The 22,980-nt window shown below is 44.3% G+C and overlaps 1 protein-coding gene across 1 annotated transcript; it reads right to left on the bottom strand.

The window, feature by feature from the left end:
* Nucleotides 1–1,087: 1,087 nt before the first annotated feature.
* Nucleotides 1,088–22,281, bottom strand: RTCB (RNA 2',3'-cyclic phosphate and 5'-OH ligase). The gene is made up of 12 exons (XM_044227097.1): nucleotides 22,104–22,281; nucleotides 18,782–18,860; nucleotides 17,532–17,599; nucleotides 15,404–15,503; nucleotides 14,550–14,706; nucleotides 12,804–12,960; nucleotides 11,028–11,187; nucleotides 9,691–9,866; nucleotides 8,569–8,757; nucleotides 7,770–7,880; nucleotides 6,339–6,458; nucleotides 1,088–2,134 (listed from the first exon to the last, which is right to left on the bottom strand). Exons 1-12 carry the CDS (start codon nucleotides 22,194–22,196, stop codon nucleotides 2,027–2,029), a joined length of 1,518 nt encoding a protein of 505 aa, XP_044083032.1. The 5' UTR covers nucleotides 22,197–22,281; the 3' UTR covers nucleotides 1,088–2,026.
* Between the last annotated feature and the right edge of the window lie 699 nt (nucleotides 22,282–22,980).

Here is a 22,980-nt window from a genome sequence, read left to right as displayed (position 1 = left end):
TTAAGTATTGTTGAGTGCCTCAAATGGGAAAATAACATCTCCAGAAAAAGGAAAACAATGTTTGTACCTTTCTTTTTGAACTCAAACTGTTAACTATTACTTCCTATGATCATGCAAAGGGCCGAGCTCACTGCCAAAGCCACATTCAAGACAAGTTCACAGAGCAGAAACGCCCCCACGTGAACCATTCTCTGTATCCCCTGCTCCCCTGCACCTCCTCATGCCTCCCCGGGGTAACTTTCAAAGCTTCTAATAAAACTCAACATAGGTATTTAAGATGATGCACAGCATTTCTTGCACTGACATCAGTTAGTTTTGGGAGGGGACCTTGCTTTGAATTAGTTTCAAATGACACGTCATTAAGCAAGCCTGGTCAGGGGGGGAGTCTATGCTCCGCTGCTCAGCCCTAGAGAATGCAGCGGCTGCCGGAAGCCTGCTCACCTTGAGGTGCCCTCGAGCGTTCGTTGGGAATGTGCATCCTTGAGTCATGAGTGCACAAAAGCGGCTGGCCCAGTCTGAAGGCACATGGAGTCTATAATTATTACATTAAGAGTCCTAACTGGTTTGCTGGGTATATTCAAACTCTACATCAACATACTTAGGTGACTGGGAGCTCAGAGTGAAGACATGCTAGGCTAATTCCTATCAGACCTTTTTCAGAGGAAGTCTGTCTTCTACAGCCTTCCAAATGGCAGCATCTAGTAATTTCTTTTTTTTTTTTTTAATTTATTTGACAGAGAGAGAGATCACAAGTAGGCAGAGAGGCAGGCAGAGAGAGAGAGAGGAGGAAGTAGGCTCCCTGCCCAGCAGAGAGCCCGATGCGGGACTCGATCCCAGGATCCTGAGACCATGACCTGAGCCAAAGGCAGAGGCTTTTACCCACTGAGCCACCCAGGCGCCCCAAAAGGCAGCATCTAGAAGATACTCCAAGGAGAGTTTTACTGTAAGCTGAAGGTAAGTTTTAGGGAAGAATATTTTAGAGTGAGTCACTGAAAGCAACCTGGGAGAAAATCAGGCAACAGCACTAAGCAAAGTGAACCAAGCACAAATACTAACTGTCCCAAGAAATAAACGATGAAGCACAAGATAAAACAACATATTGCAACTTTATTAGATTTTTCTATTTTACTGGCTGTTTGGACTCAACAAAGGCCTTAGTAACCTGTCCCTTCCACATCCTCAGGTGTCACAGTACAGAACACGGAATCTGATTAGATGGCACCAGTCAACCTGTCCAACAGAACCACCGCTAACACCACAGTCCTGTAAGGCTTTTATAATAATTCAACCATGAACAAAGATACTCAGCATTCTGTGTAGGTCGCCGCTGCTGCTGTGCTAGACCTCACCCCGAACAGTTTACCAGACCAGGCCTACTTAACGACAGCTCCCCACAGGCGCCTTGTGCAGGTACGGCAGGACTCTGCCTCACATTTAGGATTAGCAAAGAAGTCAGTCTATGGAAAATGACTCTGAGCCCCTATTCCTACACCTCCGTACGTGTTCCCTCCTCAACGTGTCCCACTATCCATTCATCTCCCGTCCGGAAAGGACGCTGTGGGTGCTTCCCAAGTGAGAGTGGTGGTCGGGGTTTTGCTGGGTGCAGGGGAAGGGGATGGATGGGTGGGTGAATGGACAAACTGACAAGAGGAGGAGGGAAAGGAAACATTTGAAAACCTTAGTTACTAGAAGGCTCTTCATGACTCAGAATATAAACAGGGCTTGCTGTCCAGAACTTCGTTGCTGGCTACACACTTCTATGACTGAGTTGGGCAGCATCTTGATCTATACCCACCCCCAATATGAAACCCTGGGGAACAATCACGGAGGACAGGGGGACTCCTCCCGGAAGGTAAGGTTCCAGGCCTGGCTCCCGAGAGCAGCAGCCGCCTGCCAACGCCTCGGGAACGGGCGGTTGCAGCTGTGCACTTGGGAGCCTGCGGGTCTGGAGTCTGATGTCTGAGGAGCGTCTCCGTCCACCTCCATCCCATGAGGGGCAGTGGCGTTGGCGGCTGCGGTCAGCATTCTATCCTTTGATGACGGCGATTGGCCTCAGCTTAATGGCCTTCTTGCTGATTCCAGCATCGTGGCAGGTGTTCACCACATCCGTCACGTTCTTATACGACTCGGGGGCCTGAGGGGAGGAGTTAAACACTGTAAAAATCTACTTAAAGTGTAATTCTTAAAACCATTAAACTTCACGTGGGATTAAAGAAATGCACATTAAAATAATACTGAGTTTTCTTTTTGGTGTGTGTATCATACAAAGACGATGACTGAACTCAATGTTGGTAAGAGAATAGTAACAAACACTTTTACCTGGTATTTTATTTTTTCTGTATGTCTCATAGTTTCCCATTACATATATATGACCTGAATAACTAGCAAAAACAGTTAACGTAACTGAATAAAACACACACAACCCTAATACCCAACAGAAAGGAAATGCATCAAACCATTATCTTTGGTTGGTCTTTATTGGCCACTCTGATTTTCTTTATTTCTACAGTTGTCAAAATTTCTGGAATGAACAGCTATTACCTTCACGACAAGGGAAAGTTATTCAATGCATCTGTATTACCAGCATCGTCTGTATGTTCGTGTGTCCATACGCGGACACGCACACTCTTCTGAGTTCCCAGCAGTCCAGGCAGAACTAGTCTCCTCACGCACCTGCTCTCCCTGTTCCCGGCACCGCAGCGGCTCCTCTCGGCCAATTTCCACAGGGCTCCGTGCACACCCTTTGCTGGCTCCTGTCCCATTCGCTTCCAATTTCTAACGTTCACACCGCAGCCTCTGGACTCCTTCCCGCGAGTCCTGCGCAGAGCCCTCTCCCTGCTGCCCTCAGCTCGGACCATTCCCTTCACCCTCTTGTTCTTGCGGAAACAGAGATCTCTTCTAGGGAAGTTACTTCCACTTTTAACTTGAAGTAGCAGCTATTTCCCCTCCTAAATGGGGTCCTGTCCTTAGGCCTAAGAGTGTGCCAGGTGTCCGTGCTCATCTTGGTCCTTTCTAGACCATTCCCACTCCCTTCTCCCTACGGCCTCGCCCGTCGGTCACGGTGTCTCACTCCCTCTTCTTGCTGCAGTTACCTGCTAGACTCGGAGCACTCCCTAGCATTACTGCAGGACTTCTCGCTCCTGGCTCACTGCCACGCTCTCCTGCTCGAATTTCAAATGGTTTCAATATTTTGCAAGAGGACCCTCTCAGTATCTTCGCTTCTAGCTCCTTGACTGTAGATCACTCCCTCCCAGCCAGGGCCATAACCCGGAACCTGTCATTACCAGTGACTACAACTCCTCCACAATCTCCGTCTCAAGCATGCCTCTCAAGCATGCCGGGCTGGCGACCACAGCTAGGTTTCCAGCTCCCTCCCTCCAGTGCGCCGGCTCCATCAATCCATTAGCCCCGTGGGACGTTTCATCTCCCTGCAAGCCCGCAACAGCCTTGCTTCTCTTCCATTGCACTACACTTGCCAACCCGGTCAAAGTGAACTCAACATCTATTTCAAGCCTGCACCTGTATAGCTGAAATAGTTGAAAAACACCCAATCACTGAATTGAGCACAAGGAGGCCCCGGCTGCGATGCGGGCACCCACGCAGAATTTCGCCAGGCTGATTACTCGTTCTCATACATGGTCATCTCCTACCTTCCCCTAATTCTCACTCTTAGTTGCTGATACTACTTTCTATTACACTCAAAAAAAGAGAAACCATCAGAACAGAATCTCCATATAATCTCACCACCACTTCCCTGACTACCTGCATCCTACCTTCTCTTAATTTATTAAGGATTCCTTTTCCGAGCTCCTAGCAAGGACCAACCCCATCCACTTGGGACACTCGATCCCATCTCCTCTCATCTATCCAAGGACACCTCTCCAGTGACCCCCTGCTTTTCTGCATCATCAATTTCTCTTCCAGATTCTTCTCATCAGCATGCCAGATCATGTTACTCTTCTCCTCAAAATTCTTCAATGTCTTCCCATCACCTCACTCAGAGTAGGAAGAGCAAAAGTCCTTCTGTAAAGGCAAGGCAAGGACTCACACGATCTGGTGCTCCTAACCTCTGACCTCAGCTCCCTCTTGCCTGCTCTTATCACAGGGGCCTCCCTGCTATTTCTCCAATGTCTAAGCAAATCTCGTCTTACCGTTTCTGCACGTGGCTGTTCTCTCTGCCTGGAAGGCTTGCCCCTAGATACCTACATAGCCCACTCCCTCATTCCCTTTAGATCTTCAAGTGTCACCCCACTACACCCTGTTTAAAACTGCACCCACTTCCTATCTTCCTATCTTTCCCTCTCCCTGTGCAATTCATACTTTATAGCACTTCCTGTCATCTAACATACTAGATTTTTTATTATGTGCTAAGTTTCACAAGAATGGGGTTTGTTGGTTTTGTTCTCTGCAGTACCCCTAATACCTAGAATAGCACCTGACTATAGATGTGTAGTATTTCCTGAGCGAACAAACAAATCATATGTAAAACACGCACAAAAGGAAAATACCAAATGTCAATAGAAGTGATCCCTGGTTGGTGGAATTTTAGATGTTTTGTTTTCTTCTTTGCATTTTCCAAAAATCTCTTAATGAAACAGGTGTTATTATTTTTTTTTTTTAGGGAGGGAAATGGGGGGCAGGGGGAGAGGGAGAAAGAGAGAAAGACAGACTCTTAAGCAGGCTCCATGCCCAGCACAGAACACAGCTCGATCTCACAACCCGAGAGCATGACCTGAGCTGAAAGAAACAGCTGGATGCTTAACCAGCTAAGCCACCCAGGCGCCCCATAAATAGGTATTATTCTTTTTTTGGGGGGGGGGGAGTTTATTTATTTATGAGAGAGAAAGAGAAGAGAGAGAGAGAGAGTGCATGCATGCACAAACATGGGGAGCAGCAGGCAGAGGCAGAGGGAGAAGCAGGCTCCTCTCTGAGCAGGGGCCCAACATGGAACTTGATCCCAGGACCCTGGGATCATGACCTGAGCCAAAGGCAGTTGCTTAACCGACTGAGCCATTCAGGTGCCCCATACTCTTAAAATCAGAGAAAAAATTACTTGTTATTAAGAAATAAGGCTTTGTCATACTCTCTGACTCAGTAAGTCTACTCTCGGGATTTCACTCTCATTATTAAAAACAGCTGGCTGGGGCCCCTGGGTGGGCCAGTTGTTTAAGTGTCTGCCTTCAGCTCAGGTCATGATTGCAGGGGCTTGGGATTGAGAACCATATTAGACGCCAGCCCTGCATCAGGTTCCCTGATCAGCAGGGAGGTTGCTTCTCCCTCTCCCTTTCCCTCTGCCAGCTGCCCAACCTGCTTGTGCTTCCCTCTCTCTGTCAAATAAATAAAATCTTAAAAACAAAAACCCAAAACCAAACCAAACCAAAACAGCTGGAAAAAAGCTTCACGCATTACAACTTAATTTACAGTAGCAAAAAAATTGGAAGCCACTTAAATGTCAAACATGGGCAGAAACTTACGGTCCTTAGCTGGTAGAATATTTGACAATCATTAAAAAGTGATGCTAACAAACAGTATAACAGTAACATGCTAAATTAAAAAAAGAAAATAGCAAAAAAAGGTGAGAAAAAGAAATTAGAAAAAAGACCACAAAATGTAAACTACGATTATAACCAGTTAAAAAAAGAAAAGAAAGCATTCAGGGGAAAAAAAGGAAAAGACAGTAAGTGTCCTAAAAAAGGGAGGTTAACAGTTGTGTTAGGATACTGAGTTTCTATATGATTTTTTCTTTACTCTTAAACTTTTAAAAAAAGTTATGCTGCTTCTAAAATTGATTATGTACATACATATAATTTAAATAAAATTTTGGCTCCCTTGTGAATCAAATAAAACCGCTGTCTTTTAAAATCTGCTTTCAAATTCTAATATATAATAGCTGTGCAAAAGAAAGGTTAAAATGAATCGGCTCAAACAATTTTAAAGTTTAATACATAGAAAGGTTAAGAATCAGGGTGCCTGGGTTTTCCAGTTGGTTAAGCGTCTGCTTCGGCTCAGGTCACGATCCTACCAGATTCCAGGGTCCTGGGATCCAGTCTGGTTTCAGACTCCCTGCTCAGCAGGAAGCCCGTTTCTCCCTCTCCTCCCTGCTCACTACCTGTTTCTTTCCCTCTCAAATAAATAAAATCTTAAAAAAAAAAAGATAAGAATCGTTCTTGTGACTTGCCTTGTAATTAATCTCCAAACAAAAGACAACAATAAACTATAATTGAGGTAATTATTTAAAAACAAACATAGTATGTGATAAGCAATACCAAAAATTATGTTGTGTAGTAGCATAAATCACGGACAGTTTTATGCTGAATATTTATCAAAATTTCACTCACCTCTTCCATAACCAGTTTGGGTGATGCAACACGGATTGCGATTCCCATATCTGCCAGTTTGTCCAAGACATCCTGGAAATCTAAATTACGACGAGATTTTGCCCGGGACAATGCACGGCCCTAGATTAGAAAAGAAATGAACTTTACTTTATCAATTCTGAGCTACAATTTATTTTCAACTCCAGTAATTATTTAATCCTTTGGAATTATATGCCTTTTCCTTGACTTCTTTTAGAGTTAGAAAATAATCTTTTTTCTTTTAAATCAACCTTAGTTTTTTCGTTATAAATCTCATATCCTTCTAGAAAACAACTTTCCATCAAAACATTCAGTATTGAAAGATTTAGTTCTGTATTTCTAATTATAATTATCAATTCAATATAAATAAATTGATTTTAATTATAAGCAGTAGGTCTGTCATCATAAAAACTTTGTGCCTTGTGATTTGAAATAGTTTGCCAGCTACTGACATTTTGGGCCAGAGAATTCTTTGTCATGCAGATTGTTCAGCAGCATCCCTGGCCTCTGCTAGATGCCAGTACCAAAACTCCCTACCCTTACTGTGACATTAAAAAAAAAAAAGCCTTTAGATGTTGCTGATGAGATGTGCTGGTTTTGATCACTGGGCTACAATGAGGAGTTTGGAGGCAGCTGGAATGAGAAAGGATCAGAGAAAAAGGAAGGCTCAGATATGTTTGTTAGGGTCTGTCTTATGAGAAGGTACTCTTGAGTTTCAATCTGCCACTCCACCACTAGCTAATGGCTCAGAACAGGGGTGGGCAAACTGGTTTGTGGTCCAAATCTGGCCTACCACCTGTTTTCTGCAAATAAAGTTTTATTGGAACACAGTAATTCCCACTGGTTTATGTATTGTCTATGGCTGCTTTTTCACTTCAGTGGCACAATGGAATAGCTACTATAGAGACCATATGGACCCAAATATCTACTGTCTGGTGCTTTACAAAGTTGGCCAACCCCCGGCTTAGAAGAGGCAATATGGTGAGATAGGTGTGCATCTATGCATGGGTTCTGATGTGTGAATCCCCCAAATTTTGAGTGGACCTACCTAGAAAGGAATAAATTATGCAAATGACTAGGTCCAGTGAATCGCTGACATAAGCTGTGCTGTGACCCTGCATCAGCAAAATTGTATTCGTGGGGCCAGTGTGGCAATTTCCCAGTCTGGATTTTGTGGGCTTGCAGAGATGGGCAATAGTCCCTCCCCCTACCATGACCACTAAGGTAGAGATACTAGGAGACCTTAGTTGGTTCACTAGACAGTATATATCATGAGAATAAATACAGGTAGAAGACAAGACGGATCCAAACTTCAATTTTGTTAATGCCCAATCAAGTATGTTTACCTGTCAAAATGTAAAATGACGATTAAACTGAAGAGAGCATTTCTAAGTCAGTTTCTGTTTTCCTTACCGCTCCATGACAAGTTGTTCCAAAGGTCTCAGTCATGCCCTGTTCAGTGCCGGTAAGAACGTAACTACAGGTGCCCATGGTGCCGCCAATGAGCACTGGCTGTCCAGTGAGCTGAGGAAGCACACACAAAGCAAACATATCACCATTTAGAAAAACTTTAGATGAGCTTTTTATGCCAGAGATTTATACTTCCTCTTGCACTGCAGGACTGTGGGAGGAACCTGGGCCTCTAAATACGTTGCTTTCCCAACTGTTACTATGACATTACTTTAATTCTTGGATAATTGAGAGGGAAGTGGAAAGGAATGAAAAACGTGAGGACTTGAAAAGCAGCAGAGACAGACAACACAAGAGCAAAGCCAAATTCAAATGTTTAGGGAAACGTCATTAGGAAGAACATTCCAGGACAAGGTGCCTGACCTCTCCGGGTTCCGGTTTCCTTATTATAGGGAAAAATGGGAGCAGGCTAAGGGCCCTTCTACCTCTACCACAGCCAGACAGCAAGAGAGGAGGAGAGAGGAACAGACTGAGTTTAATCTTAATCTTGCCTTCCAATCATTCAGAGGCCTTGAAAAGATCACCTTTAAGGAGTAAAAGATGGCCCACTGAGGATGTTTTAGACCTCCCAAGGCAGGCAGAGATGAGGTGGGAGTCATTGCTTCACAAAAGACCGGAAATCACTGTTCCCAGGAAGGACAGACCTTTCCCAACTGCTGCTTTTCTGTTTAAACTCGCTCATGTTCAGAACGACCTAAATCACGCCCCCACGGCTTAACACTGCAAATCGCTTAGTACATACTTGGTAGTCGACAGCGATGAGGGGATGGTGAGGAGGGAAAGCTCGGGTGGATCCCTTCCTGTGAACCAACAGCGTCCGTTCCTTTCCATCCACCACGTGCTGCTCTACTTTGGCAATGTTGTGAGAAACGTCATAGATGACATGCAGGTCCAAGTCGTCCGGGGTTGTGTTGAAGACCTTGGCAAAAGCCTGAAAGGACAAGCCTGTGTTAAAAGCAGCCAGAACCAATTCTTCTGAATCCTCTAATGGACTTCAGCTGGTCTGTTCCTATGGGGAGTGAGGAATTTATGAGCTCAAGTACAGCAGTATTATTCACCTTCACATAAAATACAAAACCATCTTTTACATGACATTGCAAATGCCACTCCAGAAATGCCAACTCTGACTAGAAAGCTGCTGGGCTACTCTTCATCCCGCCCTGCAGAATAGCTCAGCTGTCTCGTCTCCGTGAATAACGCACGTCTATCCTGTCTGATGCTCAAGGCAAATTCTTTCTTTTTTTTTTTAAGATTTTTATTTATTTATTTGACAGACAAGAGATCACAAGTCGGCAGAGAGGCAGGCAGAGAGAGAGGAGGAAGCAGGCTCCCCGCTGAGCAGAGAGGGGGCCCCGATATGGGGCTCGATCCCAGGACTCTGGGATCATGACCCGAGCCGAAGGCAGAGGCCTTAACCCACTGAGCCACCCAGGCGCCCCTCAAGGCAAATTCTAAAAACAATTCTGGCTTCTCTTCTTCTCCCATTCCCCACACCTGATACTCTGCTGATTTGGTTTAAGGAGACTTCAAAAGCCTGGAGAGTTTGCCAATATTTCCAATATTTATCACGTAGATTTTGAAAACTGGATTCTGTAGGCTCAGTTTTTTTTTTTTTTTTTTTTAAAGATTTATTTATTTGACAGAGAGAGAGCACAGGTAGACGGAGAGGTAGGCAGAGAGAGTGAGAGAGAGAGGGAAGCAGGTTCCCTGCTGAGCAGAGAGCCCCATGCGGGACTCGATCCCAGGACCCTGAGATCATGACCTGAGTTGAAGGCAGCGGCTTAACCCACTGAGCCACCCAGGCGCCCTGTAGGCTCAGTTTTAAACCTCACCACAAGTAACTGAAGAGCAACTTCAACCATACCTGACGGGTTAGGAAGGTCATGGAGGAGCGGTTGACCCAGGCGTAGTTGCCAGCAGCTGCCATCCCCTTCAGGTAGTCCTGACCCTCTGGGGAAGCGATCCGAGCACAAGCCAACTGCCGGTCGTTGACTATAATCTTGTCTCTCTTCATGGCTTTTTCCATAGCTACCAGTGCATCTGGACAAGACAGAAGCAAGTCTAAAGAGGCTGCTTTTCCCTTTATAATTTAGATTTATTGCAGAAAATTAGGTTACATTCAAACTCATTTTTTAAAAAGCAAATAAAACACAACTTTTCCTTGAAGTGTTTCTAGATTCATCTATTTGCTTGGTCAAGACATAGTTACTGAGAATCTTCTGTCCGTGCTGTGTGACACAAAGAATGTGGGCTACAAAGCTAATACCTTCCCTGCAGGAACCTGGAAAGCGAATGAGAGGTGTACAAACACAGCAACAATATGGTCTTCGTTTCTCCTTTCCTGGCACAAGAATGAATGATCACAAGTAGCAAAATATATTTTATTACTGTCATGGTTTTAAAAAATAGTATTTTAGTGATTTAACAGAAAAGAATTGGAGACAAGTTGCTAGAAGAGCAGGAAAATAAAATCCGTGGCCAAGTGTAGAGAAGTACTCAGCAGAGAATTCGGAATTACTAGTCAGTGCTCCATACATCTGCTAGATTAAATATTCTAATGGGTCACACTGGCCAAATTATTAAATTCCCATAGGATGAAATGCATACACAAGGATGAAATATATAATACACAACTTAAGGTTTATAGTAATTTCCACGTGTATTTATACATTCTCATAAATGCATAAATGCTTTCGCACGTCCTATCAGTCATCCAAAGTGACCCTGCTGCTATTCGCCTGCCTTCTGCTTTTGACCATGCTGTCTTTTGATCATGAATGTCCTTTGTGCATGACTGTCCAAACTGCAAACAGTATGTGTTCAACATGCCACTTCCAATGTATTTTTTCTAAATGCTTTATATAGACTGTCTTATATTTTATCAGGTATTACCTTTTCACTTTAATTAATGTGACTATCTCTTTTTTGAGACACCGTGAGGGCAGTTCCTTGCCAATTTCATCACTGAATCCACCACAACACTTAATCTTGCAGTATAGGTACGTGAGACACATTTGCATACATCGTAAGTGTACAAATGAAATAGTATATTTGAAATATTTAATCTCCTATGACAACACCAGTTGAAACAGTAAAAACCTATGCAGTATATAGTTCTAGAGCTTCCTCTCTGAAATCTCTATTTGGTTCCCCATAAATGTGTGTTTGAGCACTGAGTCAAAAATGCACTTGAGAATATACCTGTGGCTACTTGGTGGCCCAAGCCTCTGCTTCCACTGTGGATCATCACACACACCTGTCCCTTATGGTCGATGCCCATTTTCTTAGCTGCGTACTCATTGAAAATCTCATCCACAACCTGGATTTCTGCATAGTGGTTGCCTGCTCCCAGGGTCCCCAACTGCAAAAATAAGAATGTCTGATAAAATGACTTCTATTCCACTTTTAAACGTTTATTTATTGATTTTAGAGAGACAGAGAGAGTGAGTGCCAATGTGCATGCACAAATTGGGTGGGGAGGGGCAGAGACAGAAAGTCTACGAGTAGACTCCTCACTGAGTGGGGAGCCTGACATGGGGCTAGATCTCACAACCCATGAGATCATGACCTGACTGGAATTCAAGAGTTGGACACTCAATGGACTGAGGTGCCAGATTACTATTCTGCTTTTTAAAAATCCATTTAAAAAGCAAATTGATAAAATCAACCAATAACAAAAAATAATCAGTTTTATACAATAAAGAAATTTCTGAGCCTCAGAAATGCTTCATGCATTTAAAGCAATACACAATAAAAATATGGTAGAGTAGCTCCTGAAACTCACTGTATCATTACCTGCTTGAGGTATATACAAATATGTTCTAAAAGCTTCATAAACCCAAATTCAGACCATTAAATGGCTCAGAGAACACTTTAAACGTGTGGACACAAGGGTCAAATTTTGGGATAAACTCCTGAGTGTGGATTTTTAAACAAGGTCCAAGTTCAAATGAGTTTTGAAAAATCTTTTGAGTTTGCTGACACCTACCATTATCCACCACTGAAAGTACATCCTGTAACTGGAGTTGATAGAGGATTCAGGGACCGCAGCACAAAAGTGCTGGAAGGATCTTTAGAGGCTGCCTAGTTTTAACTACTGTGATTTTCAGATAAGAAAATAAGAAAACCAGACTCGGAGGGACGCCTGGGTGGCTCAGTTAGTTAAGTGTCTGCCTTTGGCTCAGATCATGATCCCAGGGTCCTGAGACTGAGCCCTACACAGGGCTCCCGGTTCAGCGGGGAGCCTGCCGCTCCCTCTGCTTCTCCACTGCTTATATTCTCACTCTTTGACACAATCTTAAAAAAGAAAACAAAACCAAACCAGACTCAGGCAAAAGAGACTTGCCCACAGTCACAGAGAATTAATGGCAATGCCATCGCCACTAGCTATAGATTTCAAACATGTGCTACATTCTTATCTCATGGATAAGATAAGGTATGTCTGCTCATCTTAGACTCCAGAAAACAGCCACATCTGTGAACTGTCCAAGTATGTACATATGTAATTTGGGCATACATTTTTTTTTTTAAAGATTTTATTTATTTGACAGAGAAAGAGATCACAAGTAGGCAGAGAGGCAGGCAGAGAGAGAGGGGGAAAGCAGGCTCCCTGCTGAGCAGACAGCCTGATGCAGCACTTGATCCCAGGACGCTGGGGTCATGACCTGATCTGAAGGCAGAGGCCTTAACCCACTGAGCCACCCAGGTGCCCCTGGGCATACATTTTTAAGCCTTATACTGATAGCCTATTTTTCTCCCATCTATTTCTAATTCAGCACATCTTGTTTTATGAACACCTGCAAGTTCCTAACACTTTTCCAGAAGAGTAAGAATGTGGTATAAATAAATTTGTGTTCTTTTTGATATACTGTGAAAAACCTGGGGATATATTTGCTACACAGACGACAACATTTTTGCCTCAACAGAAGCGTAGGAAACCCCTCCCCCACCCAGCACACTGCCCCTCCCACGGGTTACCTGAGGGAGGCCTCTCTTCTTAGCCCTCGCAGAGACCTTGTTGGGGTCAGCCTGCAACATCCTTCCGTACTCCTCACAGTGCTCCTTGTCCTCGGCCCAGGCATAGCCTTCCCTCAGGGACCAGTCCACTCCCATCTCCAAGGCCTCCTCCAAGTCTCTGAGGGAGTAATAAGGTCTGGTCATTTCACGGCCAAGACAGAACAAAAGCTGAGATGACCACATCTCAAAAGGGCAGAAGGAAACAGTCCATCTACTCTCGCCTATATACCAGATGCTGTGCTAGATGCCATGTTTATGCTCTCAGCCAACTCGTTTTTTGGGAGGAAAGCAGCTACGTAAATAATTGTGATATAAAATAGGATCGTATTAGAAACGATTATCGTTCTTTAGACATTCATTCAGTTCCTTCTCCTCTTTAAATCCTTTTTACATTAGATTTGCCTCTCTGAAAAGCAAAGATAATTTCTGTCATCATATAACTGTCATCTCACATACCACCAACTACCATAACTTTGCCACAGGTACCCCTTCATTAATAATTTATGAAAAATTACAGCCAAATAATAAACCTATGTAAATGCCTTCAGGTGGCACAGGAAGAACTTGAAGGTACCTCTGCAGAAATACTGCATGGCTTCAGTGCACGTGCATTCTGAAGGGGCACATACATTACATCCCTAGAAGGAAGCAGCCTTGATCTTCATCTAAGGTCCAGCCCTCCCAACACACTATCTGGAAGGTTAAATGGTCAATGTCATCTCCCTACTATCGTCCATTTCAAATATTATTTATGATACAGGACAAAAATTCCTATCTAAAATATTTACGAAGATCTTAGAATTTGTATGTTCTAGGTACGCTTTTCAAACCAGGGCTGCATGTCAGGGACCACATGAAATCACAGATCTTCCAAATGTATGTTTCTCCAAATTTTTTGTGTGTGGTTTTTTTTTTTCCCCACTGGAGAGGAGCTGCAGAATTGGTAATAGCTAAAAACATAATGGTATGAACGTATGTACACATATATAATTAGGATGCAAAAGTCACATGAATTTTAAAGATAAAACAGAAGACGTGAAAGCAACATTCTTGTTAAGCACACGTTCGGCAAAGTTTAAGATGCGCAGCGTTGCATGAGCCACGATGGTACCATCAATGGCCACTGAAAAGGCAGTTATGCTGTGGCCTTCACTTTGATTCTCTACCACCGAAATATTTAACATCCTGGCTAATATACAACATTCAGTGCCATCATTCAAAAAGGAAGGTCGTGGCTAACTACAAGCTCACCGACAAAAGGCCGTTCAGAACACAGCCTCTGAAGCCAAAGGATCTTTGGTTTGAACCCTGACTTTACTTACTAGCTTACTACTACCTCTTTAAACCTCACTTTCCTTTCTTGTCAGTTGGGAATAACATTAGGGTTATTATCGAGATGACATGACATGACAGACGTATACGATAGCATCACGCCTTCCGTTTAGAAGTGCTTAATACTTGTTAGTGGGCCTTTTTCCATTATAAACTCGGATGTGTGTCAAAGCTGTTCTAATGAACATCACGTGACCAATCTCTCTACTCAATGGCGGGGGGACAGACCTCACATGTAAAAGAACAATTCATTATCACTTCCTGAAAGGTGACTAAACAATCCCCATTCCCTAAGCATCCTGCACTGGTTATGAATATGAGGGTCACGTGGCTGTTTTCTTTCCCAATCCGTTTACTGGAATCTTGTCCTCTTACTTGGCACTCATGGGGATGACCCCTTTTGATCCTACGCCGACAGGAATGTGGTCAAACATAGCCTGGGCGAGCTGCTCCTTCACAGGCTGGACATCGCTTTCGTCTAAATTGGTTCTTAGCAAGCGCACACCACAGTTGATGTCAAAGCCGACGCCACCTGCGAAATAGAGAAGGTAGTCACAGATCAGCAACACCGGGCAGCTGGGCAAGGTTACCTGTAGTTTCTCACCATTAACATGGGTTTGAAAGACAGCTCTTCTTTTGAAGATCATTTTTAAAAAGCAGCCCACAAAGTAGGTCAAGTCTGATGACATCAAAACATTTAAAGTAATGTCCATACTATGGGTACTTTGTAGGCCAGGAAGGTGGTAATGAACAATGAGTATCATCTAGACAAGGTTAAAAAAGATGTATACAGCTAGATGTTAATTGTAACGATGATAATGAGAGTAATCACTTACCCAGTGTTTCCTAAGGGCCTTGTATTGTGCTAAGTACTTTCACAGCTGAGGTCATTTACTCCTCACAGTAATGCCACATGGAGTTAACATTACTAACATCACATTTGCCGGAGAATTAACTGGGACACAAAGAAGACACATAATTTGCTGGCAAAGCGTTGTTTGTTTGGTAGCCAATGTCTAAAAAGTGCCTGGCATATAGTAGAAGCCCAAATAATTTTCCATAAATGTATGCTTTAATTGCTATTTTAATAGCCTCTGAGTGTCCACAATTCATCCTCTCAGTAAATGAGGGGACGAGAAAGGATAGAACATGAGACCGAGAGACGTCCACACTCTATTTCAGAAGGACAATGCTTCACCCCTGATGGCAGACGTGCATAGTGACCTTACCTGGGGACACCACCGCTTCAGGGTCGTTCATATCAAAGGCTGCCATATTCCCAATAGCAAATCCATAACCTGAATGGACATCAGGAAGCCCAATAGATCGCTGAAAGAAAATCAGAAAATGAGATCCAGCTTTCTCAACCAGACAAGACTGTATTAATTCTCATGTGGGCTCTGGGCCAAAGCCTTCCCCAAATCAAGATTCTGTTTTTGTGAAACTTTCTCTATTGGTGGAAATTAAGTGTAAAAACTTCTAATCATAAAGCTAAAAATAGTGGGGGGGAAAAACCTTTTTTTTAAAGTTTTTTTAATTTTTTAAATTTATTTGACAGACAGAGATCACAAGTAGGCAGAGAAGCAGGCAGAGGGGGAGGGAGAAGCAGGCTACCCACCGAGCAGGGAGCCCGACGTGGGGCTCGATCCCAGGACCCTGGGATCATGACCTGAGCTGAAGGCAGAGGCTTTAACCCAGTGAGCCACCCAGGCGCCCGCAAAAACCTTTTTTTAGTATATGTGCTGCCGAAGCGAGCACCCCCAAAAACCTTTTTAATAAAGTCTAACCATTAACTAAGGACACTGGAACAGAAAAGCCTCAGTATGAGGCTTACTATGACACACTGTAGGAGGGCCACTTACTAACTTCAAAGTAGTATTACATTACAAGCATTTATTGTTATTAAAAAAGAGATTTATTACTTCAGAGAGGGTGAGTGAGAGCAGGGTGAGGGGGTGAGGGAGAGATTCTTAAGAAGACTCCCCGTTGAGTGTGGAGCCCAAAGCAGGGCTCGATCCTATGACCCTGAAATTGTGACCTGAGCCAAAATCAAGAGTGGAAACTCAACTTTAACTGAGCCACCCAGACACCTGAAGTAGAATTATATTTTGTTTTTTGTTTTTTATTTTTTAAGATTTTATTTATTTATTTGACAGAGATCACAGGTAGGCAGAGAGGCAGGCAGAGAGAGAGGAGGAAGCAGGCTCCCCGCTGAGCAGAGATTCCCAAAGCGGGGCTTGATCCCAGGACCCTGGGATCATGACCCTAGCTGAAGGCAGAGGCCTTAACCCACTGAGCCACCCAGGTGCCCCTAGAATTACATTTTAAAGACAATCTTTAGGGGCGCCTGGGTGGCTCAGTGGGTTAAGCCGCTGCCTTCGGCTCAGGTCATGATCTCAGGGTCCTGGGATCAAGTCCTGCATCGGGCTCTCTGCTCAGCAGGGAGCCTGCTTCCCTCTCTCTCTCTCTGCCTGCCTCTCCATCTACTTGTGATTTCTCTCTGTCAAATAAATAAATAAATAAATAAAGACAGACAGACAGACAATCTTTAGACATGGATAAATTGTGGTCACATCAGGTGAAGTGAAGGGAAATATCTGATTTATACAGGCCCTTAGTGTTGAAGCAATCATTGGCAAATGTAATCCTTTTGCTGGCATGAATACTGTACACTTGCTAATCTGATGCCTAGGAAAGGCCCCTGACCCAGGAAGAATGCAGGTCAATGCAGACACCTAGACACCTAAGAGTTCCTTACATGCAAAAGCCCTTTGTTTTCATTTTCCTTCCAAGTGCCAGCACAATAAATGGTATAAAGGGCTCAAAAAAATGCCTGTTGTATGGATTTCACACCTTCCAGTGATGGTGGAACCTAACACAAGACTGTGGAGGGCTCCCCCTTGCACCTTGCCCCACCCAGGCCTACCTGTTCCCACCACCACCCTCCTTTCCCAATCATGCCTACCACACCTGTCCTGTCCTTTCTTCCTCCCCACAGGTCTAACCCTTACACTTTTGTCTATTCTTTCTCCAACCATCCTCTTGAATGGGGCCAGAGTGAAACTTTCAATGGTAGTACCCTGGTCCAGTAATAACGCTCTACTGTGACAAAGAAACAAGAAAACAAAACTACTTCAAAGATTTTTCAAATGCTTACAGGTTCTAGCAAAAAAGCAACCAGAAACTGAGATGTTACCCAGACTCAATTACAGCTTTAAACTCCATGGTTATTTCTGGAAGTTTGAAGGTCACTGTCTAAGTGATGCCACTATTGGTTAGGCCTGGCCATTCATCCACTCAGAGAACTCTGAGTCTAAGAGAAAATATAAATGATTCAAACTCTGAACGAGGACTCACATGAACAATCCCAGGCAGGGCTGCCACATTGCCAATTTGTTTCATGGCTGGCAGGAAGCCACCGACACCTGAAGACAAAAATTCAGTATTAGGAAAGGGGACGCAGTTGATTTTTAACATTACATTTATTCATATGTTTCTAGCTTGCATGAAACAAGGGGTAGTGGCCAGGACTACCAGAACAACAAAGGAGGAGAGGACATTTGGGCTGAAGTGGGAAGGGGGCCTCATGGAGAAGGGAGCGCACGTACAGAAAGGTAGTGAGGCAACCGGAATAATAATCACAGACATCCTGTCCGCATCTGTGCATACCATGAAAAGGTTTCTTGCACGCACGGTACTGAGAAATGTGAAACAACTAATAAATGCTTTGTTGCCGACATAAAAAAACCCGAATTCTTTCAATAGTATTATTTACCAAAAAAAAGAAAAAAAAATTAACACTGTTTTTACTCTAAGTGACAAAGGCGGCGATGCAGAAGAGCTGGGACAACACTAGACTGAGAGGCAGGGGATACGGGGCTCTAGCTCTGGTCTGTCACTTGGTCGTGGTGTCATTTTAGGCAAGTCAGGATGTCCTGGAGGGATTTAGATTGCTGAGCCAAAAATAAAAGGGTTAAATCCAGGTTCCACTGTAATACCATCCTGACCATTAGAGCATTACATTAGAGCTTTATACACTTATCCCTAAACGTTGCTGCTGTTCTGCAAGATAAGTGTGTAATCAACTCCCCTTTACAATGAGATTAGCTGAAGTTTAGTGAGGCTAATCAAGGAACTGGTTAAAAATGCACACTTTGGAATCAGACACTCTTGAATAAGAGATCCACCTCTGTCACCGAGAAGCTATGCAACTGGACTAAATAAAAACCCCTTAATATCACTGAGTTTTGCCTTACACATTTGTAAAACAGAGATAACATTTTCCTCTTAAAATTCAGAACTACATGAGGTAATCTACATAAAGCGCCTTGCAAAGTGCCTGGCACATAATAAGTGCACAAGAAATGGTAGCTCGTTGTAACTGCCCAAGGTGAGCTGTGAAACCAACCAGGTCTACCCAGCTCCACATAGTTTCTACAGAGCCAGGTGGCCAACAGTGTGATCATAAAGGTTTTTGGTCTCATTTAAAAGTTTTGATTATTACTTGACAATACTTTTGTATTTTTAAATTATAACTGAGTCACCACTGTCATGCCACAGGGAAAATGTTGTTTATATGGCCACATGTAGAACTCTGAAGTACTTACCACCACCCCGACAGGCATTCCTTAATTCCTCAAACATTAATTTTTCCAGAGCATCATTCACATAGAAAACTCCTTCAACCTGGTAAGAATGAAAAAGAAAAATTCTGAGCACATGTCCATGACATATAGGCAGGCACAAATACCATACAAATACATATACAAATACAAATACCATACGGAACATTTATTTTACTTTACCCTTTATGGAACACTTTCTCATTACCTAAGCAAGCAGAAAACTTCCTAACAAAGATGAGATGTTCATATCTTTAAGTATGTCTTAAAAATGTATTCTGCAATGTTCACAAATTGCCTATTCCCCTATTCTTAAAGCCACACTTAAGAATTCAACAAGAGGGGCGCCTGGGTGGCTCAGTGGGTTAAAGCCTCTGCCTTCGGCTCAGGTCATGATCCCAGGGTCCTGGGATCAAGCCCCGCATCGGGCTCTCTGCTCAGCAGGGAGCCTGCTTCCTCCTCTCTCTCTGCCTGCCTCTCTGCCTACTTGTGATCTTTGTCAAATAAATAAATAAAATCTTAAAAAAAAAAAAGAATTCAACAAGAATTTTTTGCACGTGTGATAAAGAAGTCTTGGGACACCTGGGGGGCTCAGTGGGCTGGGCATCTGCCTTTAGCTCAGGTCATGATCCTGGAGTCCCGGGGATGGAGCCCCTCACCCCACTCTGGAGAATCAAGAAGGGCTTCGTGCCTAACATGCAGGTGTCAAATAAAACCTCCGGGAAAAAAACAGTCTTCTAACTATGCTCTCACCAAGGCCAAAAGTCCTACTACTCTTGTGCTTCTAAAAATCAGTGGTCTTGATAAATAGATGAATCAAGAGTAAGATTCTAAACATAAAAATGCAGTCATCTGACCGTAGTGTATTTTTTCTGTGCCTGAGACAACAGCACATTACACCTTATTTTGTCCTGTGCTCATTTATAAATCAATACTTAGGTAAAGAGTAAAAAAATTTTAACATGTAGATACACAGCTGTGTGCTTAGTTCTAGAATCTACACAATTTTAAGAGGCTAAAGGAGCTTGACAAAAAATACAAATGACAAGGAAGAATGTAATTATGTAACACCTAAGGCCAAAATATTTTTATGAGATCAAAGACTATGAAGGAGCTGCCCACCTAAGGAGGGCAATCACCTGGACAAATTTCTTTCTTTTATAAGAAAGAGGACCTCTGCTTGAATAACACCAGTGTAAGCAAAATGTCTCCAGTACTATTTTCTATGGAGCACATTTAATTAATTCACCAAAGATTTACTATGTTTTAGGCACTGTAGTGGGCACTAGGGGAGAGATGAAGAATATGTTAAGATTTTTTTTTTTTTAAAGATTTCACTCATCTGTTGGGGTGGGGGCAGGCAGAGAGAGGAGGAGGCTCCCCATGGAGCAAGGAGCCTGATGAGGGATAAGGGATCCCAGGATCCTGCAATCATGACCTGAGCCGAAGGCAGACGCTTAACTGACTGCGCCACCCAGGTGTCCCTAAGATGCTGTTTTCGAGGAATTTCCAGCCCAGGATGCAGCCCAGACTAGAAAATTAAGGGTGTAATGAGACGAGCACTATGACAGGCAAGTGCTACAGAAAAAACGGAGGAAGCAGCTCAGCAGCCTAGGGAGCCGGGGGAGGCCTGACGGGTGCTCACTGTTTGAACCAGCTCTTCAAAGACAAGAGACATCACTGGAGCTGCAAGACATTCAGGAGATAAAAAGGAGACACAAAAATGACATAAAGTTGGGAGGGGGTGGGACGCCTGGGTGGCTCAGTTGGTTGGACGACTGCCTTCGGCTCAGGGCGTGATCCCGGAGTCCCGGGATCGAGTCCCACATCGGGCTCCCAGCTCCATGGGGAGTCTGCTTCGCTCTCTGACCTTCTCCTCGCTCAAGCTCTCTCTCACTGTCTCTCTCTCTCAAATAAATAAATAAAAAATCTTTAAAAAAAAAAAAAAAAAAGTTGGGAGGGGGGCGTTTTGGGGAGAGGAAGTTTTAGTGCAGCATGTGGGTCTTAACGGAGATTAAGTAGGATAGATATGGTAATTACTGTGAAGTTCACTCATCTCTCAAGTGCCGGAATAGAATTCAAGCTTAGCACAAAGGTCAGTAACTTTAAGAGCAGTACATTGAGATTTCAACTCTCCGCTCTTAGGAGAGAAGTGGTAGTCAAGTGTACAGTGAAACCGTAGCTGCCAATGGCAGGACGAGACTTGCTCTTGGGCAGAATCAGCAGCAAGTGTGTGTATTAAAAGTGAAGCCAGAATCACTACCAGACACTGACCATGTGTTATCATGACCATCACGTTATGGTTATTTCCTATTCCCTCATTCAGGGAGCCAGATTCCATAGACAGAAACTGGTTAAACGGAAACAGCAAAAAGGAAATCTTATGACTATGGCCTTTTTCTCCTCTCAGAGTCCAGCTCTGTTCGTGGGGGACACTCAGTAAGTTCTGATATTGAGTAAAAGAGTGGAGTGGCTATCAGGAACTCTTACCAAAAGAGACTCACAAACCGTTCAATATGCTTCCAAGGCACCTTGAAAGACTTCAAAAGCTATTTAACAACATGTGCCCCTGAACCTTGCAAACGACTGTTTTCTTCCCTTTAATGGAAAATAATAGACACAAATGGCAACGAAGCCTGCGAGAGAGCGCGAACCCAGGCTTTCACGCTCCCTGGTGCTGGGTTCCAAGCCTCCATCGGGAATACGTCATTCCGTCGGAGAAAAGAAGTAAAACGGGCATCAAGTCCTGGCTGAGCTTACGAGGTGGCTAGAGGAAGCTGTGTCACCAACCCATCCTTAGCGAAGTGAGTATTCAAATCAAGCCACCCTGCCCTGGGAATCTTCTAGACCGCTGCGAGACGCAAAGACGTCTTATTGAACGGTGAATGCTAATAACTGGCTTCAGCAAACAAAGGTCTCGTAAACGTCACCCAGATGGCCAGCGTGAGTCAGGAACAGAGTCCCATCCCAGCGACTCCACCCGGGACTGGCTGGGCCACCGTGTACAACTACCCCTCGCGTCTCTAAAGCTCGAAAATGTAACATCTTGCGGCGCGTTTCTGGGACTTGCACGCGAAAGCGTTGTGCAAGCGCGAATTTCGCGTTCACTTGGGTTTCCCCCGGAATGTTCCGCTTTGGGGACCTTTCCCGCCGGGAGGGGGGGGCCGGCCGGAGGGTGGGGACGGGCACGGTCCCCGCGCTAAGCCAGGAGTCGGGAGGACGAGGGGGAAGGCCGGGCCGGGTGGGCAGGGAGGCGCCGCGGGCCCCCGGGAAGGCCCCGTCACGGGCTCCTGCTTCCCCGCCTCACCTGCATGTTAGGCACGAAGCCCTTCTTGATTCTCCAGCAGTTTTTATTGATCTTTTCCAAGAACTGCAGCTCATCATTATAGCTGCGACTCATGGCGGCGACAAGCGGCGAAAACTCCCGGCTCCCCTTTGAAGAGACGCTGCCGCGCTGTCCCGCTGTCCCGCGGCCTGAAGCACCACCTTCCGGAAGCCAACGCGCAGGCGCAGTAGGCTCCGCCGCAGGATGGGCGACGGCAAGTGTCGAGGCTCGAAACTCATGGCCCCTACAAATCGCTTTTCTCTCGTTACGTTAGACTGCCCTCTAGTGTTTATCTTTCTTGGATATTTACTAGCCCTCTTCGGGCTTAAAGGGGAACTAAATGCTGTCGTTTTTAGCGAGTTTGTAGTCATCCTTTGTTTTGGAAGTGCTTCTCAGCACTTGAAGAACGCACTGAATCTGGATCAGGTCCAACTGCTGTAATGAAAATCTGCGTGGAGTTTACGTTCCCAGCAGGGAGGGAAAAAAGATGCGCGTAGCCGCGAAACCTGTTTAAATAAATATGACTGGACACGTGTAATGTTTCAGGACGCATGTGTGGATGCACGTTAAATCACTTTTCTGCCAAAAAAGAACGTTTCGAAGAATGAAGGTGACAGTTTACCCGTTATTCCAGCGAACATCGATGGGCTGGTTGCTATGGCCAGAGGTGCGCCCTGAAGATGAGCAGATCACAGTCCAGGCGGACAGCCGGGCTGCCCGGGCTTCCCTTCCTGGACGACTTGGAACCCTTGTTCATACTCTTTTACATGCCTCTCTTGCTCCCAGAGTAAGCGGTTTTCACGTATTTCCGCTTCTAGTCCTACCGCATGTAAATAGCGGTGACTTTGGGATGGGGAAG

The sequence above is a fragment of the Neovison vison genome, chromosome 12 (genome assembly GCF_020171115.1).
Source record: "Neovison vison isolate M4711 chromosome 12, ASM_NN_V1, whole genome shotgun sequence".
Classification (NCBI taxonomy): Eukaryota; Metazoa; Chordata; class Mammalia; order Carnivora; family Mustelidae; genus Neogale; species Neogale vison.
The sequence above is the reverse complement of the archived record's forward strand: the minus strand, read 5'-3'. Positions and strand labels throughout refer to the sequence as shown.

Excerpts from the sequence above, each read along its gene's own strand:
- RTCB (XM_044227097.1), bottom strand. The coding sequence starts at position 22,196 with ATGAGTCGCAGCTATAATGATGAGCTGCAGTTCTTGGAAAAGATCAAT. Across the intron at positions 12,961-14,549 it reads GTCATCCCCATGAGTGCCAA|AGACTTGGAGGAGGCCTTGG; the intron begins GTAAGAGGACAA and ends TTACTCCCTCAG. Across the intron at positions 8,758-9,690 it reads TGACCTTCCTAACCCGTCAG|GCTTTTGCCAAGGTCTTCAA; the intron begins GTATGGTTGAAG and ends TTGTCCTTTCAG.